Here is a 26909-nt window from a genome sequence, read left to right as displayed (position 1 = left end):
ACCAACTAGTGATTGAGTGTGCGAGTCAAGCAATGGAACAAAGCACCTGGTGAATATATGCTGCTTGACCGATGCATTTAGCTATTTCGCTTCTTGGACGAAAAAGGTTTATGCAAAATGCAATTAATGTCACTGATGAGCCTGGACTAGAGCAAAAACTGGGCCACTGGAGCACAAAAGAAGTCATAGCTACAGTGTTTCGTGGGAAGAAGCTTACCCTGCTTGGAAAAAGTACATGCACGAACAGAAGCAAGCCGTGGAGATTCAAGCAGCAATAGGAGAAGCAATGAATGGGCAAGTTGGAAAGAAGCCAATAGAAAAAGTACAAGAAAGGGATGATCAATCAGTAAAGAAGTGTTGTACCAAATACCTCATTATTGTTGTTTTAGTAATAGCCGTGTTAGTTCAAGCTTGCCTTTTGTGTCTTAAGTAGAGTACGTGAAGCGTAACAAGCTATTACTTGCATCTTCTATCATTGTATTAGGGAACATGGAATATAGACTTAATAAATTGTCGTACGGGGATCCCTATTACTTGCATTTGCTATTAATTCAAGTGCGTGTTTGATGGGCGCGCCCCGACCAACACGACGATTGGCTGGGTATATATGCCATGGCCATGGGTCATCCCTTCCGCCGGTTCATCATCCGACCCGTCATCGTTGCCAAGCTAGTTGCTACCAAACCAGGTGCAGAACAGCACAACACAACCCTGGGAATTCATATCGTCAAGGCTGCATGAGGGGCTGCTGCTGCTCACATGGCTGGCTACAGTGCTCAGCTACCGCGAAATACTAGTACACAAATAATTGGTCAGAGAGACAGAACCAGACTTGCACGAAACGTATGTGAGTGTGTGAGCCTGATGAGCTCAGCTTTTGCTTTCGGCTATCCATCCAGGTGGCCGCGACGAGTGTTTATATACTATACGTGGCTTATAAACTGCAGTATTGCAACGTTAATAAACTTTGTAAAGCTCATCTTTCCTTTGATCGCACGATCGCACGTACCACGACATTAAACAGAGTGATCATAGAAGAATCTCTGTGTTTGCAGAGCAGCGAACGAGCGGCGTGCTCAGCGGGCCGAGCTTGTAAGTGAGATTAATGCGTAGCATGTGCAATGTTGTTGCTACGGTTGGTCGTCGCTATGCGCGTGCTGCGTGGGTAAACAGAGCAGTGGAAACAGCGGTGGCCGAGCTCGAGCTCGGAGGCAGGGGAACAAGCGACAGCCGCAGCTTGGCCTCGGCTTAAAGGCACACGAGATAACAGACAGGCATTGTGGCAAGGACACGGGCAGCAGCAGAGCACGTGCGCGAGAGAGAGAGAAAGAGCAGTATGCGGCAAGGCCAGTAGAGGGAGGGAGAGCAAGCAGCCGGCAAGGCCAGCAAGCTCGGTCATTTCTCATAACGCGCACGTCGTAACGGCGAGATAGGTGAGATGAGTGGTCGGCAGCACTATCGTTATTATTTCAGCTCTCAAATATTCATTTACCAAGCCAACTATTTATATTTTTAAACACAGCTAAAGCACTAAAGTTTGTTACTCATATTTTAACTGTAACCAAAATCATACTCCGAATTTTACTTAAGAACTCTAAACCAGTCAAATCGTATTTTTTGTTATAAAAATTGTTTTCATGTTTAATCCAACAGAACAAGCCATTAGCCATTTACTTGCTAGAATCGTTATCGAATATTCCTAAATATTTCTATACACTACGTAATTTAACTTGAGCATTTATTTGAGTCCACGAAACTAAGTCACACAGGATTCGCTTATCGCCTCAAGTACGTTTAAATTAAAAACCCGATAAAACTCGATTCGGAAATTTTTCTTAGGCCTAAATCGTGGTGCTAAACAAGTTCGTAACACCAGGGGTGTTACAACCTGCTAGCAAGAATAGGAGAAAAGATAGGGTTCCCAATGCAAAAATACAAGAGAGAAAGAAAAATAAAGAATAGCTCTAATAATTTAAAAATAGGGTTCTCAACGAAAAAGCAACTATTTGCTTCCTGCTGAAATGGACCAAATCACCTGGTGCTTGTAAAATACGTAATAAATCACACAAATATCAAAAAAATACCAAAACCAAATTTTCTAGGTTGGGTTTTACTAGATCTACACCATAGTAAAATAATAAGTAGGGATATTACAGACATTTACCATCTTTCACCCATTCTAGAGAAACAGGAAAAGCTATTTTGCCAAAGGTTTTTTAGAACGGCTTTAGGTCCTTCAGAGGAGCCACTTCTTCGGAGGAGCCAGAGCCGGAGCTGTTTTTAGAGGAGCCAAAGCCCTGCCAAACAGGGCCTAAACCAATACGGCGGTGTTAGTGTATACCCACACAGGGGGCGGGCTCCAATGCGAAGGAAGTAAGGACCTTATCACGGACGGATCATAAGCCAATATGGCGGTGTTAGTGTACACCGCAGTCGGTCTCAGCGAAAGTGAGGGCTATGACCATCACTGCCGACAGCTTACTAACGAGGCCGAAATTGGACTGCGATGGAGGTTACGAAGTGGTTGTGAAAGATCTGAATGTAGTAGTGGCCGTTCGAACCGATAACAATCACACATGACGAAATACATATACAGTCAAAGTATACATAATGAAGGATCGAAACGGGCGACCAGAGGGGGGGGTGAATGGTCACGGAAGCCAAAAATAATTTCTAACCCTTCCCCTAAACACAAAACCTGATTAAATCACGTTTTTCAAATCTGGCCAGAACTCTATGTACCTAGTAAACCTGATGTGGACGAAAATCCGTAACTCCGATCGACCTAAAAATTTGTCAGATTAAACTAGATGAAATTACAAAACTAACCCAACTGAAATCACGTCAATCGTACTTACGGATCTTGAGATAAAAATAAAACAAGCAGACTATGTCAGATGCTGACGAGAATTGTAAAGAACCAATCGAGATGCACAAGATCAATCATTATAGATAAAAGATTAAATTGAGTAATTGAACTTACAAAAGTGCATCTAGCCTCCGCCCGAACATCCTCCCTCTCTTAATCGGAGAGATCAACAAAAACCTCTCACTAGAATTCAAACCCTAGGCTAGACCGGAGAGAGAAAAACTGAACCGTGGAACCCCGGGGCACGAGCACTGTTCACGGGTACTGTTCACGCATGAACAGTGCTCGCCGAGAGTCCAAAACGTTCCGCACCCTTCTCAACCCTAGGTGCCACATATTTATATCTCCAAAGGGTGGCACGACCTATTTTCACATAACCCCCTACGCTAAATAAATCCAACGTAGGGGCGTAAATTCCAATTACGTCCTCCATGGCAAATTCCGCGATGTCCGCGATCCCTCCATCTCCGCGATGTGATCCTCGCGATGTCGCCGCACGACCATCCGAAATCGTATCGCGATCGCCAGAATTTCCATCTTCGGCCAACGCACGCCGCACGAGCGTCCCGGTACGATGCATGGCTTTGTGGCTCAACCAGCGAACCCCGGATTTTGTGGCGTAATCTGGAAACCTCCCTCGACGTCCTCCCACCATGTAGCCAGGTACAGTAGACGTACACCACACGATCGCCTGTCCCTCGAACGCAAGCCTCGATCCGCCCTTCTCCGCCCCCACGGTTCTTCGGAACGGCATCCTATCCTCGTTCTTCACTCGTCGCCGCATGTACCTTGTCTCCACCTGTCACCTACAACCACAACCTGCCGAGAGATACGTCACACGCACACCGTGTTGTCAATCGCTCATCACCAAGGTGCTAGCACACCGGCATCTCAATCTCCCCCTTGATGAGTGCATTGACAACACCACACCGCACAAATTTATTGGAACTAAAAAAATAAAAGAAAGAAAAATAGACAATCTTGATCCCCAAAGACATGGGCTAGCGAAAAAGCTAGGCTCGACACAATCAAGACAAAAAAATCACTCTCCCCAAAATGAATCAAAAGCCATATCAATTTCTCAAAAGCAATCTCAGGAGCAAAACTCAACAATTTCAGCAACACTCCCCCTCAACCCCTCAAAACAAGCATGCCAAGTCTCAGCAAAAACGAAATCAAACTCCCCCTGCAAAAATGAATTTGTGACTCACTCTCCCCCTTGTTGACAAAGCACTCCATCAAGATAAAATGCAAGGAACCAATTTAGAGAAAAGCATGTGAGAAAGCACAAGTCGAAGCTTCTGAGACATATACAAAATACTTATAAAAGCTAACCAGCAACACGAGCTACTCAGAGAAGGAGCAACACAATGCCATGACCAATAGAATTTTAGAACTGAAATCTCTTTGAAAAACCAATTAGCCAGGCAAAAACATGCATATTCCAAAATTAGTGCCAAGCTGAAGACAAAACATATAGCAAGCTGACACGATGGATACACAGCTTCAGTCAAAGTTCACTGCAACGCCCACAAATGCATGCATTTGTCATATTTAATTCTGGCTTTTGTGAGCTTGACAAGCAGGGATATGGGAAGCAAGAGTTGTGCCCAGCCAGTTTGTTTAATTTTGATTATGAGCGAGAACCAGCAGGGACATGGGAAGCAAGAGTTGTGCCCAGCCAATTTGTTTAATTTTGATTATGAGCGAGAACCAGCAGGGACATGGGAAAAATCAGAGTTGTGCCTATATTTAAATTCTCAAGAAAGCAAGCAGATCATTTGCAACCATACTATGCACTCCCAAGTTAAAACTTGCATTGTGAGTTACATTTGCAGTGAAAACCCATTAAAAGAAGCTGACAACCGAACCATGAGCAAGATATATGTCAAGTATTCAACAAGTCACTAGATCCAGAAAAGCAAGCATAGCCCAACATAAATTTTTAAGTATATATCTGTGCTGTTTTCAAAATAAAAATTGGTCAAGCAAAACATTCAAACCTCTCCAAAAGCATCGATCGCAAACTAGCCAAAACAAGTATAAGGCATATGTAACTGAAGCAACTTACAATGATACTAGAATGGGTAACACACCCCGAACTCACCACGCAAACGTGCAAACATGGTTTGATCGAGTGGTTTAGTCAGAATATCAGCAAGTTGCTGACTAGTATCAATGTATTTAAGCTTAATATCACCCTTCTCAGCATGATCCCTCAGAAAATGATGACGAACCTCAATGTGTTTCGTCTTAGAGTGAAGCACAGGATTCTTTGCAACACTTATAGCGCTAGTGCTGTCACACAAGAGAGGAACACGAGAAAACGACAAACCAAAATCGCGAAGGGTAGCTATCATCCATAAAAGCTGAGAACAACAACTAGCAACAGCAACATACTCAGCCTCTGTAGTAGATTGAGCAACATTAGATTGTTTTCTAGAGGACCAAGAAACAAGCGAAGAACCCAAAAATTGGCAAGTATCCGATGTAGACTTTCTATCCAAACGGCACCCAGCAAAATCAGCATCCGAATAACCACACAAACTGAGAGTTGAAGCAGCAGAGTACCAAAGGCCAAATGCAGGAGTAAATCGAAGATACCTCATTATGCGCTTCACCGCCTGACGGTGAGAAGTCCTAGGGGACGCCTGAAAACGAGCACACATACACACAGCAAAGTGTATATCTGGCCTCGTAGCAGTCAAGTACAGCAGCGACCCAATCATGCTTCGATATTCCTTCTGATCCACGGGCTCTCCGTCCTCATCAGCATCCAAAGCAGCGCTAGTCGGCATGGGCGTTGAAATTGGCTTCGCATCATCCATCGCAAACTTCTTCAGGACATCCTTCGTGTACTTTCACTGATGCACAAATGTACCTTCTGAAGTTTGTTTTATTTGTAAGCCAAGAAAGAAATTCAGCTCGCCCATCATAGACATCTCAAATTCTTTACTCATCACATCTGCAAACTTTTTCACAAGAGCATGAGAGGAACCACCGAAAATGATATCATCCACATAAATCTGAACTATTAAAGTGTCATTTCCTTGCCTGAGGAGAAAAAGAGTTTTATCAACTGAACCCATTTTGAACCCGTTTTTAAGCAGAAAAGTTTTCAATCTAGCATACCAAGCACGAGGTGCTTGCTTCAAACCATATAAAGCCTTTTGCAACTTAAAAACACGATCAGGAAAATTGGGATGTTCAAAACCAGGCGGTTGTTTAACATAAACTTCTTCTTCTATAAAACCATTCAGAAAAGCACTTTTCACATCCATTTGATAAAGCTTATATCCACGTGAAGCAGCAAATGCAAGCAAAATACGAATGGCTTCTAAACGAGCAACAGGAGCAAAAGTTTCACCATAATCAATACCCTCTTTTTGAGAAAAGCCCTGAGCAACCAGCCTAGCTTTATTTCTAACAACATGACCATCTTCCCCTTGTTTGTTCTTAAAGACCCATTTAGTTCCAATTAGTTTACAAGAAGGAGGAGGATCAACCAAAACCCAAACCTGATTCCGTGCAAAATTTTCTAACTCCTCATGCATGGCATTGACCCAGTTAGAATCAGATAAAGCATGTCCAACATCTCGGGGTTCAAAAGAGGCAACAAAGGCAGTATGCGCAAAGACACAATAATTTTTATTTTTCATACCTCTGTTCCTTGTCGTGCGTTCATCCAAATTACCTATTATGTTCTTGGCAGGATGACGATTCTGAATGTGTCGTGGTGCTGTACGTTCTGAAATCGCCTCCCCCTCAACTGCAGCCGGTACATGATCAACAGTCGATGAAGCTGCAGGCTTTGCTGTAGATGTACGTGTCGGCGATGGTCCATCCTCCAAAGTGGTGGAGGGCGCCTGCTCAGGCTGGGCGCCAGGCTCCCCCTGCATCACAGGCTGGGCATCATCGTCATCGTCGTCGTCACATCCATCTTCCGCTTTCTCATCCTCAAAAATATCCTGCCCGATCTCGTCATCACCTGCACACTCAAAAGCAGAAGAAAAACAAGGCATTGTCTCGTCGAAGGTGACCTCACATGTCTCATCGATGCGGTTAGTATCAAGATTAAGCACACGGTACGCTCGCCCTTGCAAGGCATACCCCAAAAATAACCCATCGGAAGAACGCGATTCAAATTTATCCAAATTTCCCTTTTTCAATATAAAACACTTGCAGCCAAAAACTCGAAAGTGGAAAACTTTGGGAGGTCGACCAAATCTCAACTCATAAGATGTTTTTCCCAGAAAAGCTCTCAGAAAAATGCGATTAGCAACATAGCAAGCGGTGTTGATAGCCTCAGTCCAAAAACGTCTAGGAGTTTTATGTTCATCAAGCATTGTCCTAGCCATCTCAACAAGCGTACGATTTTTACGCTCAACAACACCGTTTTGGGGAGGAACATAAGGTGAGGAAAACTGATGATCTAAACCTTGTTCTGAACAAAAAGCTTTCATGCGAGAATTCTTAAATTCCGTACCGTTGTCACTGCGAATTGCTCTAACGGCATTATTTGACAACTCATTTTTCAGCTTCAGAACAAGATCATGAACATATGAGAAAGCCTCATCCTTAGATTCCAAAAAGAACACCCATGAATATCGAGAAAAATCGTCCACAACGACGAGCACATACCACTTCCCACCAGCAGACCGAACACGGGTTGGACCAACAGTGTCCATATGTAACAGTTCACCCGGTCGTCTCGTCATCACCTGAGTCACAGGTGCATGAGAAGCAGCAACCATTTTTCCATGTTTGCAGGGAGCACAAATCAAATCCTTTTCAAACTTGAGTTTCGGTAAACCATCAATTAAATCCAATGAACTCAAACGACAAAGCAAATCAAAGCTCAAGTGGCCCAACCGACGATGCCACTTCCAAATCAGGGGGGAACCATGAGCAACTAAACAGCGAGTTTCACCAAAAGATTTAGAAAAATCAGCTTTAAAAATCCGTCTAAAAGGAGAAATCTTGCAAACAAGGTTACCAGCAGAATCAAGAACACGAGAATTTCCTTTCTTAAAACGAACCTCAAAATCATCCTCAAGAAGTTGCGAAATAGACAGCAAATTATAATGCAAATTCTTTACTAATGCGACGTCCTTTAACATGTATTTATCTGTTACCTTGATGCATCCATGCGCCATTACCTTACCTTGACTTTTATCCCCAAAAGTGATGTTTTCCTTTACGCTCGTGGGGGTGAGGCTGGAGAACCATTTATCATCTCCGGTCATGTGGCGCGAACAGCCGGAGTCCATTATCCATATGTCCTCCTCGCCTCCAACCTGCAATCAACAACGAGAGCGAGGGTGAGCTAATGACTCAACACTGGGGTTAGGATAATGTAATGAAAACCAGTGCTGAGCCACTTGCTCAAAAGAAGCGTTAGCAAAATCAAAGTTCTCAAAAAAACGATGAGAACCACGAGGGGGAAAACGTGGTCTGTCATCCCGATGTTGTGCAAGAGCACGAGTACGTGAGCAAAAACCAGAAGAGCAAACAAATGGCTCACGTCTCAAAACAGGACGATCATGAGTACCACGTACAGGGTACTGCTCACATCTAAAAACACGACGATCATGAGTACCACGTGTGGGGTACTGCTCACGTCGTTCAGCACGCATCCTCCGATAACAGAACTCATAAAGATGACCATCATGACTGCAAAAATCACAATGATAAAGCTTGTGTGCAGGAGCGAAAGAAGCCTCAGCATTAGAACTAGAAGCAACAAAAACAGGCTTAGCAAAATGATCACAAGAAGAACCATTTGGCTTAGTATTTTGTACACCCTTGAAGTGTTTTGGCTTAGGCACCCAAACCTGCTTTTTAGGAGCAAATCTAGATGTCTCAACCAGCAACCCATCAGAGGTGACACCTGAACCCTTCCTAGGAGGTGGTCCAGTATATTTAGCCAAAGGTGGATTCTTCTCATCAACAGGCGGTCCACTTTTTTCACCAAAAACATGTTTCAAGTCATAACCGGGACCAAAATGCTTACCCCGTTTAATTTGAGCAATAGCCATACCAATTTGAGGCTCACGAATAGAACACCAACCAAGAATAGTTCTCAAATGCTTATTTTCTTCTTCCAAATCAGCAAGTTTGGCCCTTAAATCATTATCTTCAACAACAAAATTAGGACAAGTTAGGCATGAAGAAAGAACCGGACAAGTGTGTTTTTCCAACTCAACAATATGTGATTTAGCAACATTTAATTCAGATCATAAAGTTGGACAAATCAAACAAACCGGCAAATCAGGACAAGTGTGTTCTTCAAATTTTTTTACCCGACATAAAGCATTATCCAAGTCAACTTTCAGAAGCGGGCAAGAAACACAAGTACCAAGCAAATTCGACCGAGAACGAAGTTCATTTAGTTCAGCATAAAGTTTATCTCGATCATCAACAATGGAAGAATACTTGGTTTGCAATTTAGAAAGCGAAATCATATGAATTGAGCATTCTTCACATTCATCAGGTTCAGCAGGATTAGATGCAGCATTTTTTAGAGTAGCTAGTTCAGCACAAGTTTTATCATAATCAGTTTTAAGTTTAGCCAACACTTTATTTTGCTTATGAACAATTTTAGTTAAATTAGCTATTCTTTGTTCTGCAGAAGTATCTACCTCATCATCAGAAGTTTCATCGTTGCTGTCGGTTGATGCATCACCCTCCAAGGCCATAGTACATATCCCACCATTGATGCCGGCGTCAGTGATGAAGCAAAGTCCGTCTGTCTTCTTCTTGGGTGTCTCATCCTCGGAATCTGAATTGCTGGAGTCTGACGAGCCACCTGAAACATACTGTCCAAGAGAAGATAACAAAACATTTGCAGCCTTAGCGACTTGCTTGTCAGAGTATTTTTGTCCGCCTTTCTTCCCTTGCTTATCCTTCTTCTTCTTCCTCTCCCTGAACTTCTCCTGGCGCCTGGAGGAGTTATTGCCCTGCTCAAAAGATCTCTGCTTGTTTGGGCAATCAGCAGCAAAGTGTCCTCGCTCACCACAGTTGAAGCAGCCATCTAAACGTCTTCTATTACGCCTGTTGTCATACACACGCTTAAACTTATTGGAGAGCAGTACAAGCTAATCATCATCTAGCACCTCCAACTCCTCATCTGCAACATGACACAAAGAAGACAAAGCAAAACTGGAAACATTTGGATTAGCATTAGTGTTAGTCTTATTTCCAGAAACCAAAGCCATTGGAACGTCAGAAGAAGAAGCAGCTGTGGGATTTTTCAATTTACGCTTAGAAACAATTTCGATCTCTTTTGATTTGAGCTTACTGTAAAGCTCATCAGTGGTGAGAGTCTCATAACCTACAGATTCAACAATCGCCTCAACTTTCATATCCCATTCATCATTAAGTGAATGTAATAATCTGAGAGCCCTAGCATGATCATCATAAGGCATATTGCTATTCATGGCCTTCATCTTATTAACAATCACTTGAAAACGTGCAAACATGTCATCAATAGACTCACTAGGCAATTGGCAAAAAGCATCAAACTCTTTTCGGTGAATCTCAAATTTTCGGTTTTTCACAGTGTTTGAGCCTTCATGATATTTTCTAAGTTTCTCCCAGATCTGATAAGCGAGATCTTCACTAGAAACCCGATCATATTCAGTTTTACAAATAGAAGCCTGTAAAATAGCAACAGCGCGATGATTTGTTTTAAGAAGCCCGATCTCAGCGGTGTCAGTCGGTTCCTCAGCTGGAATCACATATGTGGCATTTTGTGTGATTTTCCATAGCTTCAGCGACTTGCCTTTCAGATAGTTGGTCATACGTGCCTTCCAGTAATCATAATCAGTCCCATCAGAAAACGGAGCGCGAACATCAAACTTTTCATTGGTCGCCATAGCTTTCAGCACCGATTAAGGTATAGAAAACCTAAACCGGCTCTGATACCAATTGAAGGATCGAAACGGGCGACCAGAGGGGGGTGAATGGTCGCGGAAGCCAAAAATAATTTCTAACCCTTCCCCTAAACACAAAACCTGATTAAATCACGTTTTTCAAATCTGGCCAGAACTCTATGTACCTAGTAAACCTGATGTGGACGAAAATCCGTAACTCCGATCGACCTAAAAATTTGTCAGATTAAACTAGATGAAATTACGAAACTAACCCAACTGAAATCACGTCAATCGTACTTACGGATCTTGAGATAAAAATAAAACAAGCAGACTATGTCAGATGCTGACGAGAATTGTAAAGAACCAATCGAGATGCACAAGATCAATCATTATAGATGAAAGATTAAATTGAGTAATTGAACTTACAAAAGTGCATCTAGCCTCCGCCCGAACATCCTCCCTCTCTTAATCGGAGAGATCAACAAAAACCTCTCACTAGAATTCAAACCCTAGGCTAGACCGGAGAGAGAAAAACTGAACCGTGGAACCCCGGGGCACGAGCACTGTTCACGGGTACTGTTCACGCGTGAATAGTGCTCGCCGAGAGTCCAAAACGTTCCGCACCCTTCTCAACCCTAGGTGCCACATATTTATATCTCCAAAGGGTGGCACGACCTATTTTCACATAACCCCCTACGCTAAATAAATCCAACGTAGGGGCGTAAATTCCAATTACGTCCTCCATGGCAAATTCCGCGATGTCCGCGATCCCTCCATCTCCGCGATGTGATCCTCGCGATGTCGCCGCACGACCATCCGAAATCGTATCGCGATCGCCAGAATTTCCATCTTCGGCCAACGCACGCCGCACGAGCGTCCCGGTACGATGCATGGCTTTGTGGCTCAACCAGCGAACCCTGGATTTTGTGGCGTAATCTGGAAACCTCCCTCGACGTCCTCCCACCGTGTAGCCAGGTACAGTAGACGTACACCACACGATCGCCTGTCCCTCGAACGCAAGCCTCGATCCGCCCTTCTCCGCCCCCACGGTTCTTCGGAACGGCATCCTATCCTCGTTCTTCACTCGTCGCCGCATGTACCTTGTCTCCACCTGTCACCTACAACCACAACCTGCCGAGAGATACGTCACACGCACACCGTGTTGTCAATCGCTCATCACCAAGGTGCTAGCACACCGGCATCTCACATAACAACCAAATAAATGTTTTGTGTTATAATACAAAAAGAAAACTAAAAACTTGAAAAAGAACACAAAATATTTTAGAGAAAAAAAGGAACAAAATTAATTAGCCCTAGGTCTCTAACACTCATGTATCAGTCTAGTTCTTGGGCTAGAAAAAAGGATCACGGTAGTAACAAGAAGACTAATCCCAAATAATATATGTGTTAATGGATATCGGAGAGTAAACAAGAAAGTACTAATTATTTTTAACTAGAAAGACTACTTTTTTAATTAGAGGGCTATTGTGGGAACAAAAGAGATGGAGAAAATAATAGAAAGACTACTTTTTAATTATATAAGATGTTATAAGAGATTAATATGGAAGATGACAAGAAATTAAAGTACAAATAACACATTAACTAGTTAATTAAAGCATCACATATTCAATAAATATATATGGTAAGAATTTTTACTATATATTAATTTCTTCATATAAATAATGAATAAAAGTATCGGTGGCGGCGGAGACCTCGCATGGTGTGACAGAGCAGGGGCGGTATGGGAGCGTGGCGTTCAGTGTCGTCCAGGTGGCGTCCCACGCCACATTGTCCAGAGCTTGTAGGGTTCGACGGCAGGCATCATCCATCAACAGACGGAGGGCCGGGAGCGGGGGTGTCGAGGAGCTCTCCGTGCCGGAGCCGAAGGACGGCCGTCGGGGGAGGCCGGGAGCAAGGATGTCGAGGCGCTCTCCGCAGCGGTGGCGCGGTGGTGGCGCGGCGGCGGCCAGGTGTGCCCGATCGAGGGGATTAGAGGGAGCAGGGAGCAGGGGTCGGATGGAGCTCGAGGCTGGGGAACAGGGGTCAGAGGGAGGTCGGGGTTCGGGGTTCAGGGCTTAGCAACCGATCAAAGGCAAGCAGCGTGGGTGGGAGTCGTGCGCAGCGGTAGTTCCACGGTAGAGAGAGCGTGGCGTGGCGAAGCACGCCGGGTGGGGTTGTTTAGCGGGGTGAAATCGCGCGGGTTATACCTCGACGCGCGGGGCGGGGTTCGTTAGCGAGACGAAAATGATAACACGTGGGTCTTTTTAGTTGTAGATAGATAGAGATTCTTTTCTATGTTTAGCCTAGCTGGTGGTTTTTAGAGTTCACCCCACCTAAAAAATTATGGGTCCACCACTGGCCGCCGCTGTTTGCATAGGGCCAGCAGTCGTCCAGCCTAGGCCAGGCAGCCTTAGGCCCTCTCCAGTGTATCGCCTGAGTGCTGCTTCAAGTGGAGAGAGAGTTTTTAAGCACCACCTCTCACACTGCAGGGAGTGCTGCCAACGCCAGAAAATTAGGGAGTGAAGCAAGTACGTGCGTCGGTGCCCAAACCGTCGAAAGAAGTATTTTATTCATTGCAGATTGATTCTCAGGCAGCATACGTGGTTGTGCTATTGTTTATTGCTTGTGGGATCCACTAAGAACAGTAGGAAGTGAAGCTACACACTGCAGGAAGGAACTGAACGAAGCATCGCTGTGGAGTTGGCAGAAATGAACAGTATTAGGCAACACTCACGCTGTGGAAGGCCTTAGGGCAGTCCAAAGGCGTGAGCAAAGGGGTGCCACTTGTCGCCTCATCCTTCCACGACTGCGCTGCCATATGGCCATGTCAGGTCCCCGCTCGTTGCCTCCAGGCTCGCCGCTCACCCCTCCTGCAGTCCCACTGCCGATTCACCGCCACCGTGCCGGCCACTGGAGGATCCCCCGCCTAGCTCCTCGGCTTCCCGCAACCCCGCCTCCTGAAGTCCGCCCATTTCTTGGGCTAGATTCACCACTGATTATGTGCATTGTGGATAGCATGGACGATGCGTCTCCAAGGACAACCAGATTAATTATGCTAAATTAAGTGCGTATGGATGACAACTCAATTTAGTGTAGTTATTAATTCGAGGGCCCTCGTAGTTGCTTTGCCATTGTGGCCTACCCTGCTCGTTTGATTACCCATGCCGACACATGTTGTAAAATGGGCGTGGGCTAGGAGGCAGGAGGGAAGAGGAATTCATTGGTGTGGTAGCCATGGGAGAAAAAGCGAGAGTGAGGGAAAACGTGGGAGATAACATTCGGAAGGGCAGGCGTCCGTGGATGTGGGAGGGGTCATTTGGTAACACATATATACTTGACTCTTGTGAGTGAACACTCAATATGTTATGGGGTCATGTAAACTTTTACTTCCTCCATCCTAAATTATAAGTTATTATAACTTTTTTTAGTCAAAACATTTCAAGTTTAACCAAGTTTATATAATAAAATAATAATATTTATAATATCAAAAAAGTCTAATTAGATTATGCATTAATTATATTTTTATAGTATACCTATTTGATGTCATAAGTCTTTATAATTTTCTCTATAATTTTGGTTAAACATGAGATGTGTTGACTCTCCAAACAAAAGTTGGAATGACTAAAGGAAGTACCTATTGTTTGTGACTCACACCAACGTAATATACATGCTAGCAAAACCGCATTCAAAACCATCACAGGAGGTTACATAAACGATTTTCATTATTTTTCTAGGTAAAATACCTCGCTTTCTAGATGATGAGTGAATTAGACGAATGCCAATAGTTACCGGGGTTAAGCATACTTCTTGAGTGCTATGATATTAATTAGCGTCACACATGTTTCAAAAAAAAAGTGTCACACATAAGTACGCTTACACAATGTTGTATTTCTTCAGCAGTAAATTGGAGATTTCCTGACGGGAATGAGAGCAGGCATGCATATGCTAGAACCGTGTCATTCCTTGGTTCCTATCCTACGCCGTTGATAAATACTCCCTCGGTTAAAAAAGAATGCAATTCTAGAATAGTACCATATTTTATATATCACCTTTAACCAATTATAGATAAAAAAGTTTAAATGTTTATAATATAAAATAAATATCATTAGATTAATTATGAAATATATTTTATAATAAATTAATTTAGAACCATAAATATGAATATTATTTACTAGAAACTTGATCAACATGAAACACTCAAAGTGGCACGCAATCCATAGTTGCATTCTTTTAAGGACAGAGCTAGTACAACGCTATGCTATATAGAACAGAGATACTTTATGTTGAGACACTCAGCTTTGTTAGCGTAGAGTTAGTGGTCAGACGTGGCGGCCATGACGTCGCCCACGACCTGCGTCACGCGCTCACCGCGCGCCCGCGCTATGTAACTGCATATACTTGTATTTATACCACCAGTGATGCAATACAAACACTGTTGGCCCAATTGTGTTTCTCTACATGGTATCAGCTTAGCACAGTGTGATCCTGCCCTCTCTTCTGCAACCGCTGCTCGCGCCGCTCGCTGCTCCCCGCCGCGCGGCACTCACTGTCGAGCCCTCCGTCTTTCGCTGTCCGTTCTGTCCCTCCATGCCATGGACATGGAGGCCGCCCCCTGTTCGGTGTTGATCTCTCTGACGCCAGCTCTTCCTCCTCCTCTACCTCCTCCATCGATCACACCCAACCCATCGCCGTCCCCTCTCCGCCGCCGGCAGTTCTGCAGACGGTGAACATCAAGGCGCACGTTCCCGTCGAGCTCGATCTCGCTGAGTCCAACTACACCCAGTGGCGCTGCTTCTTTGACGCTTTCTTCGACAAGTTTGGGCTCGAATCTCACCTCTTCTCTCCGCCCACCGTCGCCAACCGCCGTGACCTAGAATGGTCCATGGCGGACCAGTGCATCTTCGGCTGGTTGTACAACTCCATGTCCAAGGACGTTCGCGCCATCGTATGCTCTCCCAAGGCCACGACGCACACCATCTGGACTACCATCCACGATCAGTTCAGGGACAAGGAACTCCACCGCGTCGTCTACCTCGAGGCGGAGTTTTTTAGTCTCGTTCAAGGCGACATGGATATCACCACCTACACCGGCCGGTTGAAACAGCTTGCCGACGCTCTGTGCGATGTTGGGCAACCTATTCGCGAGACGAGCCAAGTCCTCAACATGCTTCGTTTGCCTCAACTCAAAGTTTTGGCACGCCGTCCCTGTCATCACCGCCAAGAACCCGCCCCACTCCTTCCTCTCGGCATGCTCATACTTGCTGCTGGAGGAGCAATATGACTGTGAGCACGACAAGGCGGCGTAGCACCAGGCTCTCATCGCCACTAGCGGCGGCCGCTCCACAGCTCCTACACCGGGCGATGGCGGTTCTAGCTCCAATGGCACCCTCGAGCGCTACAAAGCACGGTGGGTGGCCTGGGGTTCACCCAGCGCGCCGGCGTTGATTTCGGAGAGACCTTCACTCCGGTTGTAAAACCTACGACCATCCAAACTGTGCTCATGATCGTTGCTTCTCGTCGGCGGCCTACCCGGCAACTCGACGTCTCCAACGCGTTCCACGTTCTCTGTCAGCAACCTCCAGGCTTCCTCGACAAGTCACTCTATTGTCTTCGCCAAGCACCATAGGCTTGGTTCACCCGCTTTGCCATGTTCATCATCAACATCGGCTTCACACTAACGCGGTCCAATTCATCCCTGTTCGTTCTCCGCCGCAGCAACGACGTCACCTATCTTCTCCTCTACGTCGACGACATCGTGCTCACCGGATCGAGCACGACGCTGCTGCAACAGATCGTTGAACGCCTTCGCCGGGAGTTCGTAGTCAAAGACCTCGTCGAGCTCAGCTTCTTCCTCAGGATCGATGTCAAGCGCGACGCCACTGGCTTCTTGTAAGGAAAATGGACCCTAGACCCATTTAATTTGGATTTTCGTGTTTGATGACCAACACAACCAAGTTGGACTAATAAACTTGCAAGTGATTGTTTCGTAGTTCAGTAGGGTGCAAGACGTGGCTTGGACGAAGGCGACGTGATGATCTGATGATCAACACCTTAAGCAAGACCTTAGAAGCACAAGGAAAGACCCAAGATATCAAGCAAAGTCCAAGCACGAAGATAGGAACCAAGCCAGACGCAAGATCGCGAAGAAACGAGCTCACAGAAGTGACCGGACGTTGGACCGGACGCTGGTACCATAGTGACCGGACGCTCCGATCAAGAGGCTCGGCAGAAGCAGCGACCGGACGCTGAACGAGCAAATCGACCGGACGTAGGACAGCAGAGTCCGGTCGAGTACAGAGAGGTTCCAGAGCGGCGAAACTACGATCGGACGCGTCCGGTGGCCGGTGACCGGACGCTGGCAGCGTCCGATTAGTTGTTCGCGGCTTCAACGGTCGGGACGACCGGACGTGTCCGGTCAGGACGTGATCAGTGTCCGGTCAGTAGCAGAAAAGCAGAATTTCGTCCCCAACGGCTACTTTCTCAGTGGGGCTTATAAATAGACCCCCAACCGGCCATTTGAAGAGTGGAGCTGAGGAAACGTATCAAGGGTGTTGATACACCATTTTAGTGATCTCCACTTGCATAGTGCTTAGTGTTTTATTAGGTGATTAACGTAGGTGCTTTGCGAAGTGCTTAGGTTGATTAGACCACCGCTTATGCGTTTGCTCTAGGTTTAGGCCTAGTGTTTAGTGAGATTTGCATACCTCTTACCACTCGGTACTTGCGCGCACCATTGTTGTACATCGGAGGGGCTTGTAGTCTTACGAGATCACACCAACCACGTTTGTGGTGTGGCCGCCACCGTGTACCGGAGGGAACAAGGCCCGCGGCGTTTTCGGCCGGAAGCTTGGTAGTGAAGACGACGGGGAGAATCCGGGAGAGACTTGCCGGAAGGCACGTCGGAGATCCACTTGTGCGTGGGGAAGGCCCGAGGCTATCCACGGAGTTACCCGACCGAGAGCTTGGCCCTTGCGAGGGGCTCCAACGAGGATTAGGGTAAGTTTGCGCGCTTCTCGATACCTCGGTAAAAATACCGGAGTCGTCGATGGGAGTTTGTATATCTCTACCTTGCTCTTTAAGCTTCTGCATTTACATTGATTACATTTCTTCTTTTGCGGTAGAGATAGCAATACACTAGCAAAACCGTAGTTGCACATTTAAATAATTTATCTTTTGCATAGGTTTTGCTAGGGTTAGAAAAAGAGGCCATAGTTTAGTGTTATAATTTTAAGTTGCCTAATTCACCCTCCTCTTAGGCGTCATGGTCCCCTACACTTCTACCTGTCCCAGCAACGCTACACCGAGGACATCCTGGAGCGCGCCGGCATGGCCAACTGCAAGCCTGCGACGACCCCAATCGATACTAAAGGGAAATTGTCTGCTGATGACAACACCAAGGTTGACGATGTCAAGTCCTATCGAAGCTTGGCCGGAGCTCTGCAGTACCTGATGGTCACGCGCGCATTTGCGGTGCAGCAGGCGTATCTCCACATGCACGATCTGTGCGGACTACATCAGGCATTGCTCAAGCGCATCCTCCGGTATGTCCTTGGTACTACGCATTTGGGACTTCACCTCCGTGCCTCAGCCGAGCTCTCGGTCACCGCATACTCCGACGCCGACTGGGCGGGCTGCCCAGATACAAGGCAATCCACGTCCGGGTTCTACGTCTTCTTGGGGGACTCTCTGGTGTTGTGGTCCTCCATGCGGCAGCTGATTGTCTCCCGTTCCGGTGCGGAGGCGGAGTAACGCGCCGTCGCCAATGCTGCCGCCAAATGCATCTGGCTGTGCCAGCTTCTCGACGAACTCTGCTGCAGTATCTCCAAGGCGACCGTGACAATGTCTCCGCCGTCTACATGTCCGCGAACTCGGTGCACCACAAGCGAACCAAGCATATCGAGCTGGACATCCACTTCATCCGTGAATGTGTCCAACTCGGCGATCTCCGTGTTCTTCATGTGCCCACCGGTGAATAGTACGCCGAAGTGATGACCTTGGGGCTTCCGACCTCGACGTTCGAAGCCTCTCCAGTCTATGTGTTGTTCCTACACTGCAGACCCCATAGACTGCGGGGGGTGTTGAGACAGTTTTGTTAGCGTAGAGTTAGTGGTCAGACACGGCGGTCATGACGTCGCCCGACCTGTGTCGCGCGTTCACCGCGCTATGTAACTGCACGTACTTGTGTTTATACCACCAGCGATGCAATACAAACACTGTTGACCCAATTGTGTTTATCTACACTTTACCACTTCAAATTATCAGTTGCTATGATGTATCGCCGACTTGTGTCTCAGTACCTGAAGAAGTCATCAAAAATATAATCGCCCTTTCATTTGAAATTCATAGAATATGTCGCTAAATATTTTTTCCTCTTTTCTAAACGATATCATAATCCGAAGAAGGAATTAGGTAATTGTATTGAGAAATATTTTGTCGCATGACCTTTTAGCCATCTTTGGTTAACCATATCTTCCCCAAAAGACAACATCCTCTTTTCAACGCAGAACACATCTCAGAAAATCAAATAAATTATAAACAAGGGTTTAGTCCCCACATCTTCAATAAGAACGGATTGCAAAGGCACCAACAAGTGAGGCACCAATCATGCGTCGACCTCTCCTCTCCCACAAGAATTCCCATATTGTTTTTAGGGAAAAAGGGGGGTCCCGGTCCTCACCCACTCATTTTCGCAATTGTGCACTGCACCCTCCCCACACAGGGCAGTTGCAGTTTTTGCAAACGGGAATATCTGCGTCCAGGCTATGATCTCAATCTCTATGCGTCCATACCAGGGGTGGCCCTGTGCCGCAGCCTCTTCTCGTGGCTGAAAGGACAAAGGCCCCTTTGGTCACAGAAAAAGCAGAAGTTGACACTGAAAGTTACACTGCAAGGATTGTGTCAACAGGCAGAGGCAGGCAATGTGAGGAGGCCGATCACTCGGGTCACACCTCTCATTGCCATTGGGACCTGTCTTTGTGGGCTGTCCTTTTAGGATCATGCCCCCATCTCTTCATATCTTATTGGTCCTTGCATTTAGTTCTCCCCTTTTCTGACTTTGGCCATAGTACTACAGAAACTGCCAGTAACCGTCAAGTAGCTGTAGGTGTATCCTTACAAGTTACAAGGACGCAGAAATTGCAGGACTCCAGCTCCAGCGACAACTGATTAAATTATATCTGACTGAAAATTCAGGACTGAAGAAGCTTCAGCAAAGTACTCAAAATCACACTTTGAAGACCGGGAAATCAAGATGGAACAGCTTCGGCACCAATCATCCCTGTGCTGCTGCTAAATATGGTGTACATGCTGCTGCAAGCATATGATGCTGGTGCCAACCAAACTACATATATATCCTATCTGGATGTAGAGGCATGCACCAGCTGAAGACAGACATATGGTGTAGTTGCTTACAGCCATGTTGAAAGGAACCTGGCAGTAGGTGAGGTCACTTCAGCCCCATATAAGATTGAAATGGACCTCCCAAAATTTTTTAAAGAGGCAGGCCAGGGACAGCTAAACCAATACTGGAGTTGGAGCTCTAACTATATAAATTTGCATAGGTGAGGCCCAACCTTCCTCTAGCAAGCAGGCATCTTGCTTGGCATGAGATGGATGGAGTACACCAAGTCGCCCAATACAATAATTCCCTCGATTGTGTGTCACCACACGCACCACCACAACAGGCCTGCGATTTTGCTTTAAATTTTCGTTGCCAAAAAAAAAAAACAATTAGTTGTATGCATGAATCCTTTTGCTATTATATTAACAACTGATGAGGCTAGCTGAAAAGAACATCAGTTGATGCACCAATTTCGCTAGGCTTTTCCAGCTACACGTTTCTGATTGTCCCTGTCTGGCAGCACGAATTAATCTAGCCATATGTTTGCATCACAAAGCCAATCTTGTTTGCTATTTTTTGCTCTGAATATATAGTTCAAATGTGCAAAGGTAGACAAGATGTGTATACATCTTTTTTCCCTTTCAAAACTAATAACTGCACTGAAACTTTTGTCATTGGACTGAGGATAGACAAGATGTTTCCAGAACGAAACTACTTAGCTTGGGTTTTTTATTTAATAATATATATTTTCAAAAAGTAGAATCGATTTTTATTAAAGAAAAAGATCTAGCATCATATCCCCATGACAGCATCATTACGTGGCCATCCATTTGAGCGAGCACTACTAGGAGAGCAAGCTTGACTGAAGACTGTTCCAGTGGGCCGGGTGCGTGAATGAGGCTAACAGCCACCAAATAAGCTCTGTAACGGCACATCTAATATGCACATAACGAAGCATCTCCGTCTCTCCGATAGACACGCGTCGCCGATAATCAATCATCCCAAAGCAGAGACACAAATAGTCCCGCCAATTCTTTTCAGGTGCCTACTATGCTACTGTAAAAAGACCCAAAATCCTTTTGGGGAAAAAAAAGAAAAAAGAGAGAAAGAGAGAAATGATCGCATCACAGTCCAGAGAGATGGAGACCGTTGGGATCGGAGGCTGGCTAGCCGCCGATTGTTGTGCTCTAATCACTCACAGGTCCTAATCGCACAATGAATTAACCCACCCGCTTAAGGCACCACCACTCCTTGCAATCGCAAGGCCACCCCACCTTTTCTTCTCTTCCCCCAGCCGAGAAAACCTCTTGGATTGAGGCACCTTTTGGCTGTTACATCGTGGTGGACATAGGAGGACGCATCATGCATGGACTCTTGCCTCTTGGTGTTGGGCACCGATTCCCTATCCTTTGCTCCAACTAATCCCCCCTCTTCTAGCCTCCCTCTAGCTCTTCTTTTTCTGTTTTTTCCTCTCCTTTCATTCACATTGATGAGGCAGCTCATCATATAGAATTAGTTGATTATGTTTACATAAAAAATAAGCTGAGTATGAGAAATTAAAAGGGGCTAAACTAGAATAAAACTTAGAAGTCATTTATTGGTGTTCTTGAATTCGTGAGATTGTGAGTCGGCTTGTTCGCTGGTTGGTTTCTGGGCTGGTTTGGGCTGGCTGGTGCTGGTTTATTGTGAGAGAAAAACACTATTGGCTGGCTGGTTTGGGCTGGCTGAAACCAACAAGCGAACAGACCGAGTGTATGAGAAATCAAAAGGGGCTAAACTAGAATAAAATTTAGAAGTCATTAGTTGGTGTTTTTAAATTTGTGAGATTGTGAGAGACTATGGGCGGGTTTGGCTGCCGCCAGGCTCGCTGCCGCCATAGCTGTGGCCGCGACACCAGCGCAACAGATAAAATGGCCGCTCGACTATTGGCATGCTGCGGCGCGTGATTTGCACTACCGGCTACGGCGCGTGCCAAAACTGTGACAAACTACGGTGACAGCGTGTCGCATGTCCAAACATGCCCTATGTAACATGAGAACACGGTGATCTGTACGAGAGAAATACGGACCACTTGGAATTGGGTACTCCTATCACAAGTCAAACGCCATTGCTCCTAATCCCCTTGCTTAAGCAAGACACCGCAACCCTCCCTCACCCTCCTACCCCTTTCTCCCTCCACCTCCCTCTCCTTGCTTTCTCTCACCTCCTCCCCCACGCGTCCCGCCCCTTCCCTCCCTCTCCTCTCTCTTCCCTTTCTCTCTCCTACCGTCGTTAGCCTTCCGTTACACCACCCGCCTCACGCCGTCACGTCAACTTCCGCCACGAAAGCACACGCGCCCCTGCCCAGCCCCAACCATGTCCACCGCAGGCGACCCCGCCGGCGCAGCAGCAGCTGCTGCTGCTGCCGCGGCGGCGGCGGCCACCCCGTCAGGTCGCGCGCCGAGGCTGCCGCGGTGGACCCGGCAGGAGATACTGGTGCTCATCGAGGGCAAGCGCATGGTGGAGGGCCGCGGCGGGCGCGGCGGGAGGGGCCGCATGGCAGCGGCGTCGACGGCGGCGGCCGCGTCGGCCGCGTCGGCGTCGGCGGCGGCGCTGGAGCCCAAGTGGGCCGCGGTCGCGGAGTACTGCCGGCGCCACGGCGTCGAGCGGGGCCCCGTGCAGTGCCGGAAGCGCTGGAGCAACCTCGCCGGCGACTACAAGAAGATCAAGGAGTGGGAGCGGGCCGCGGCGGCCTCGCGCGAGCCGTCCTTCTGGGCTATGCGCAACGATGCGCGCAGGGAACGACGCCTCCCGGGCTTCTTCGACCGCGAGGTGTACGACATACTCGAGGGCCGGGGCCGGGCCATCCTCGACGACCGGTCCGCCAGGAATGCCGCAGCGGAGGAGCCGGCGGCGGTGCGCGTGGAGGAGGGCAAGGAGGCGGAGGTGCCGGAGGCCGTCTTTGACAGTGGCCGCCCGGCCACGGAAGAGGCCTTGTTCTCGGAGGATGAGGAGGAGGAAGAAGAGGACGCACCGGCGGTGGCCCCTCCTCCCCCACCACCACCGGTCATCGCCATGCCTGTATCTGGTGAGCTGCTCGTTGACTTCGGCTTCGCCTTTTTGCTGCCGCTGCCTCCCGGTGCTTGCTTGCACTGTTTGATGTGCTTTCGAGTTCTCTTCAAAAAATTTTGGTGCTATATATAAAAAAATCAGAACTTTTTAATTGCGAATTCGTTTTGCTGCTGTTTATGCTGGAGGCAAAAGGTGGGGGGCTTTCTGGTTCTTCTTGTCATGCTAAAGTTGAGGTATTCAGTTTACAGAATTACAGCTCCTAACTTGTAAGCACAACAGCTTCCTTCAAATCGGATGCTCTTGATTGGACATCCTACTTAGTATCTTGTTATGAGATGTATCTTGTGTTATTTATTTTGGTGCTTTGACGGGGTGGAAAATTCGAGTTCTTGGTGCTCCTTTTCTTTTCTGCAAGAAACTTTTTTTGATGAAATAATTTAGCGGTTGCTCTGCTCTTGGATGTTTCGGTCTGATTATCATTTTGGTGTGCTGGAATTTAAATTTGACATTGGAGCTTGAGCGACTTTCTCTGATTCATCTCTTAATTCTGATTGTGTTCATTTGGTGTACTTTCTTCTTGTATTATCGATTTCATTGGTAGGTCCACTGATTTTGTCTTGATTAATGTCTTGAATTCTCCATTTCAGAGAAGCCCGAGGCATCAAGGCAACAACAGAGCGCTGAGCAAGGTACATGGACTTTTAATTCGTTTACTGTTCTCTAGTTTCCTTTATGCTCTTTTTTTTTTTTTACTTGCAATTCCAGATCTTTAGCATCGTTGAAGAACTTTACTGTTCCATTGGGTTCATTAGCCTATTGTATGCATATCGCTAGTTTGAGTGTTGCATTAGTGATGAATGTGGTATTTCAGCAATTATAATTACACCATGCATCAGATGCACAACTTTTCATTATTGAAATTCACTTTGCACTTGAAGTTTCAAATTTCAGCAAGGCTTCAGTAATGAGAGAACTGTAGAATGTCTTTGTCAGTTTGTCTGCATAACTAGTGTGAACTGTATCATCAGCTATGAGCTATCCATTGTTATAACTTATAATATGCATTATTAAGTCCCATTGTTATGCGGTCGTGGGGTCGCTGAAATCAAACTGATACTGTGCTAGATTGCCAGCTTATACGAAAGTGTAAGCAACCACAAATGGCTGTCTTTGGTGGTTACCATGTCCATCAAACTTTTTCCATATTGGCAGTTTTGGATGGATCGCGGTTATCAGTTCCTTTCTGTGTGATACTGTTTCAAAGTTTGAATCTTCCAAGTGATCAGTTTTAGTTTTTTGTTAATAATTGATTAGTACACATAATGAAATGCCTCAATTTTGGTATAACTTATGTGAGATTGGCTTTAAGCTTTGTCATAGACTGTTGAGGAGTCTCGTGGTGTCATATTTCGGTCAATATATTTTCATTAGGCAGAACTAGTTACTGTATTTGCATCAACACTTTAATGCTCACCTTTATGTTGCACAATGCACATACTTTGACACTTCAACTAGATTCTTTCATTCATTTCGGCTCACGGGAGAAATTTTGCTTTTAGTAGCTATCTACTGACAAAACCTATGTAGCATTGCCTTGAAATGGATAAAGAGTTTCCATAATGGAAGTTAGAAAAAAAGAGTGAGCACCGAGTAGTAAAAGTAGGGACGAACTGAAAGTCATAGGCCTATGCACTTGAACATTTCAAAGTATTCTTTAAAAGTTTATAAATGCACAATGATGTTAAAACATTAACTTATTTCGTAGTTCTGGTGGTATCTATATTTTAACATGGTATATCCAGGATTTCTTTTGAGAAAATATTTAAATTGTGGAAGTGCATGGATCAAAACCGCCTGTGACCGGAAGGTCCCGGGTTTGAGTCGCGGTCTCCTCGCATTGCACAGGCGAGGGTAAGGCTTGCCACTGACACCCTTCCTAGACCCCGCACAGAGCGGGAGCTCTCTGCACTGGGTACGCCCTTTAAGTGCATGGATCAGAAATGGGTTTGGCTGATACCATTGTGCTGATTCCGTTTTCTGGTTCTTTTTTGTTTTTGACAAACTGGGATGATGGCTCGCCCTGGTACTGCAAATTTGAAATCATGTGAATGGGACTGACCTGTGTTACATCCCTTGGTGTCATATTAGCTAGTGATGAATTATGAAACTGCTGGAGCTTATGCTTTTTTTTCTTCTTCTTTTGGCTGAGCAACTCTGAAATGTCCAATGGCAACAGAATATGTTTGACTGAAACTATCATTTCACTTGCAGATACTGTGCTTTCTTTGAACGTAGTGACTATGCCCTGTTTGCTTGGCTAATAAGCCATGGCTGAAAGTACTATTGGCTGATTTGTTGTGAGAGAAAAATACTGTCCGTTGGCTGAAAAAGTATGGCTTATAAGCCAAGCGAACAGGGCACGGGTTGGAATTTGGAAACTTCTCATTGCGCTTAAAAAAGAACTTGACCAATCTATGAGGAACTAGGTCTCATTTTAAATAAAAAGAAATAGGCATTCAAATTCGAGTCGAAGAGGACTCAAACCTAGAAGATAGGGGTGTATACCTAGTTACGCCAACCACCTATCACCAGCTGAGCTAAGGCTAAGTTCCTTTTTTTTATCCGTGGCACCGGCCCACTCATAGGGTAATGGGCCCCTGTGTTCAAGCGAGGTATGAGCTTCGGGGTTTTTCTTGGACTGGGTGAGGAGTCCTCTACGTTAATGCGAAATTCTTGCTGTGTTTTCGGAATTATATGAAGCCAGTAAACCCTGCAGTCCGAGCTTTTTTTTATTATCTGCAAAGTGCTGCACCAGCTGTGAATACTTATACACACAAGAGATAATGATGTGATCTCTTAAGCAGGCACATCGAAAGACACAGAGCCTGAGCAAAGCTCTGAGAGGGATGCACCGGCTCAGCAGGGTGGACAGAAGAGACCGCGGACCGAAGAAGGGGCTGGAGAAGGCACAGCAGACCTGCAGAGCAAGCTGATCGAGATCCTAGACCGGAACAGCCGGTTGGTGGCTGCACAGTTGGAGGCGCAGAACCAAAACTGCGAGCTCGATAGGGAGCAGAGGAAAGACCAAGCTAACAGCCTAGTTCTCGTGCTCGGCAGGCTAGCCGACGCCCTTGGCAGGATCGCCGATAAGCTATAGTCAGTCAGTCACCTAGGTGTATATGTGGGCAGAAATAATTACAGCAGGAAGAAGATGACATTTGTAACAGATTGGTATAGGGCTATTGGCATTCGATTCTTTTTTGGGCCGGTTCTGGAAATTCTGTATTGGGGGGCGGTGTTATATAGGGAAGTCAGGTTCATAGCACTCAAATGATGTGGACTAGCAGAATTCAGTTGTGTGGATGCGGTGGATTCTGGGGCTGTGTTATATTGGGAGGCGAGTAATTATTCTCAGCAGTGCAATTGTGTATAGCTGAGCTTTTGTGATGGCCGTGCGTGTGTGCGTGTGATACTGTGATGTGTACTCGAAATCGAAAACAAAAGTTTGTTGGCTGTGGGCTAATGAGTTCTGGCTATAGCCTGAAGCGAGGAACGCAGGAAACCAAAACATGAGGTTTGAGTGGATGTTTTTTCTTTAGGAATTTGGTGTTTCTATCTTTACTTTGAACCTCAATGGTAAATTTACCCTTGTTTTTTTAAATTTTATAATTTTACCCACGTTTTTTTTCAAACGAAGCCACCGTCTACCCTACTATCTAACACCGTTGGTACTGATTGGATTAAATGGCCAAAAAAAAAAGAGAAAAAGAAAAGA

The 26909-nt window shown here is 46.0% G+C and overlaps 3 protein-coding genes across 3 annotated transcripts; 2 read left to right on the top strand and 1 right to left on the bottom strand.

The window, feature by feature from the left end:
- Nucleotides 1-4947: 4947 nt before the first annotated feature.
- LOC136465643 (secreted RxLR effector protein 161-like) lies at nt 4948-5667 on the bottom strand. Its single transcript, XM_066464296.1, has one exon. The coding sequence runs from the start codon at nt 5665-5667 to the stop codon at nt 4948-4950; it is 720 nt and encodes a 239-aa protein (XP_066320393.1).
- Nucleotides 5668-16390: 10723 nt separating this feature from the next.
- LOC136465642 (uncharacterized mitochondrial protein AtMg00810-like) lies at nt 16391-18492 on the top strand. The gene is made up of 2 exons (XM_066464295.1): nt 16391-16632; nt 18000-18492. The coding sequence occupies exons 1-2, from the start codon at nt 16391-16393 to the stop codon at nt 18490-18492; spliced, it is 735 nt and encodes a 244-aa protein (XP_066320392.1).
- A 3800-nt stretch (nt 18493-22292) lies between these two features.
- LOC136467072 (trihelix transcription factor ASR3-like) lies at nt 22293-26702 on the top strand. The gene is made up of 3 exons (XM_066465618.1): nt 22293-23150; nt 23782-23823; nt 25999-26702. The coding sequence occupies exons 1-3, from the start codon at nt 22439-22441 to the stop codon at nt 26289-26291; spliced, it is 1047 nt and encodes a 348-aa protein (XP_066321715.1). The 5' UTR covers nt 22293-22438; the 3' UTR covers nt 26292-26702.
- Nucleotides 26703-26909: the final 207 nt, after the last annotated feature.

This window comes from Miscanthus floridulus, chromosome 7 (assembly GCF_019320115.1).
Source record: "Miscanthus floridulus cultivar M001 chromosome 7, ASM1932011v1, whole genome shotgun sequence".
Taxonomy (NCBI): domain Eukaryota; kingdom Viridiplantae; phylum Streptophyta; class Magnoliopsida; order Poales; family Poaceae; genus Miscanthus; species Miscanthus floridulus.
The sequence above is the reverse complement of the archived record's forward strand: the minus strand, read 5'-3'. Positions and strand labels throughout refer to the sequence as shown.

Bases quoted from the DNA above. Each gene is read 5' to 3' on its own strand.
- LOC136465643 (XM_066464296.1), bottom strand. From the start codon at position 5,667: ATGCCGACTAGCGCTGCTTTGGATGCTGATGAGGACGGAGAGCCCGTG.
- LOC136465642 (XM_066464295.1), top strand. From the start codon at position 16,391: ATGTTCATCATCAACATCGGCTTCACACTAACGCGGTCCAATTCATCC. The intron at 16,633-17,999 runs GTAAGGAAAATG...CCCTCCTCTTAG, and splicing joins CGCGACGCCACTGGCTTCTT to GCGTCATGGTCCCCTACACT.
- LOC136467072 (XM_066465618.1), top strand. From the start codon at position 22,439: ATGTCCACCGCAGGCGACCCCGCCGGCGCAGCAGCAGCTGCTGCTGCT. The intron at 23,151-23,781 runs GTGAGCTGCTCG...TCTCCATTTCAG, and splicing joins CATCGCCATGCCTGTATCTG to AGAAGCCCGAGGCATCAAGG. The intron at 23,824-25,998 runs GTACATGGACTT...TCTCTTAAGCAG, and splicing joins ACAACAGAGCGCTGAGCAAG to GCACATCGAAAGACACAGAG.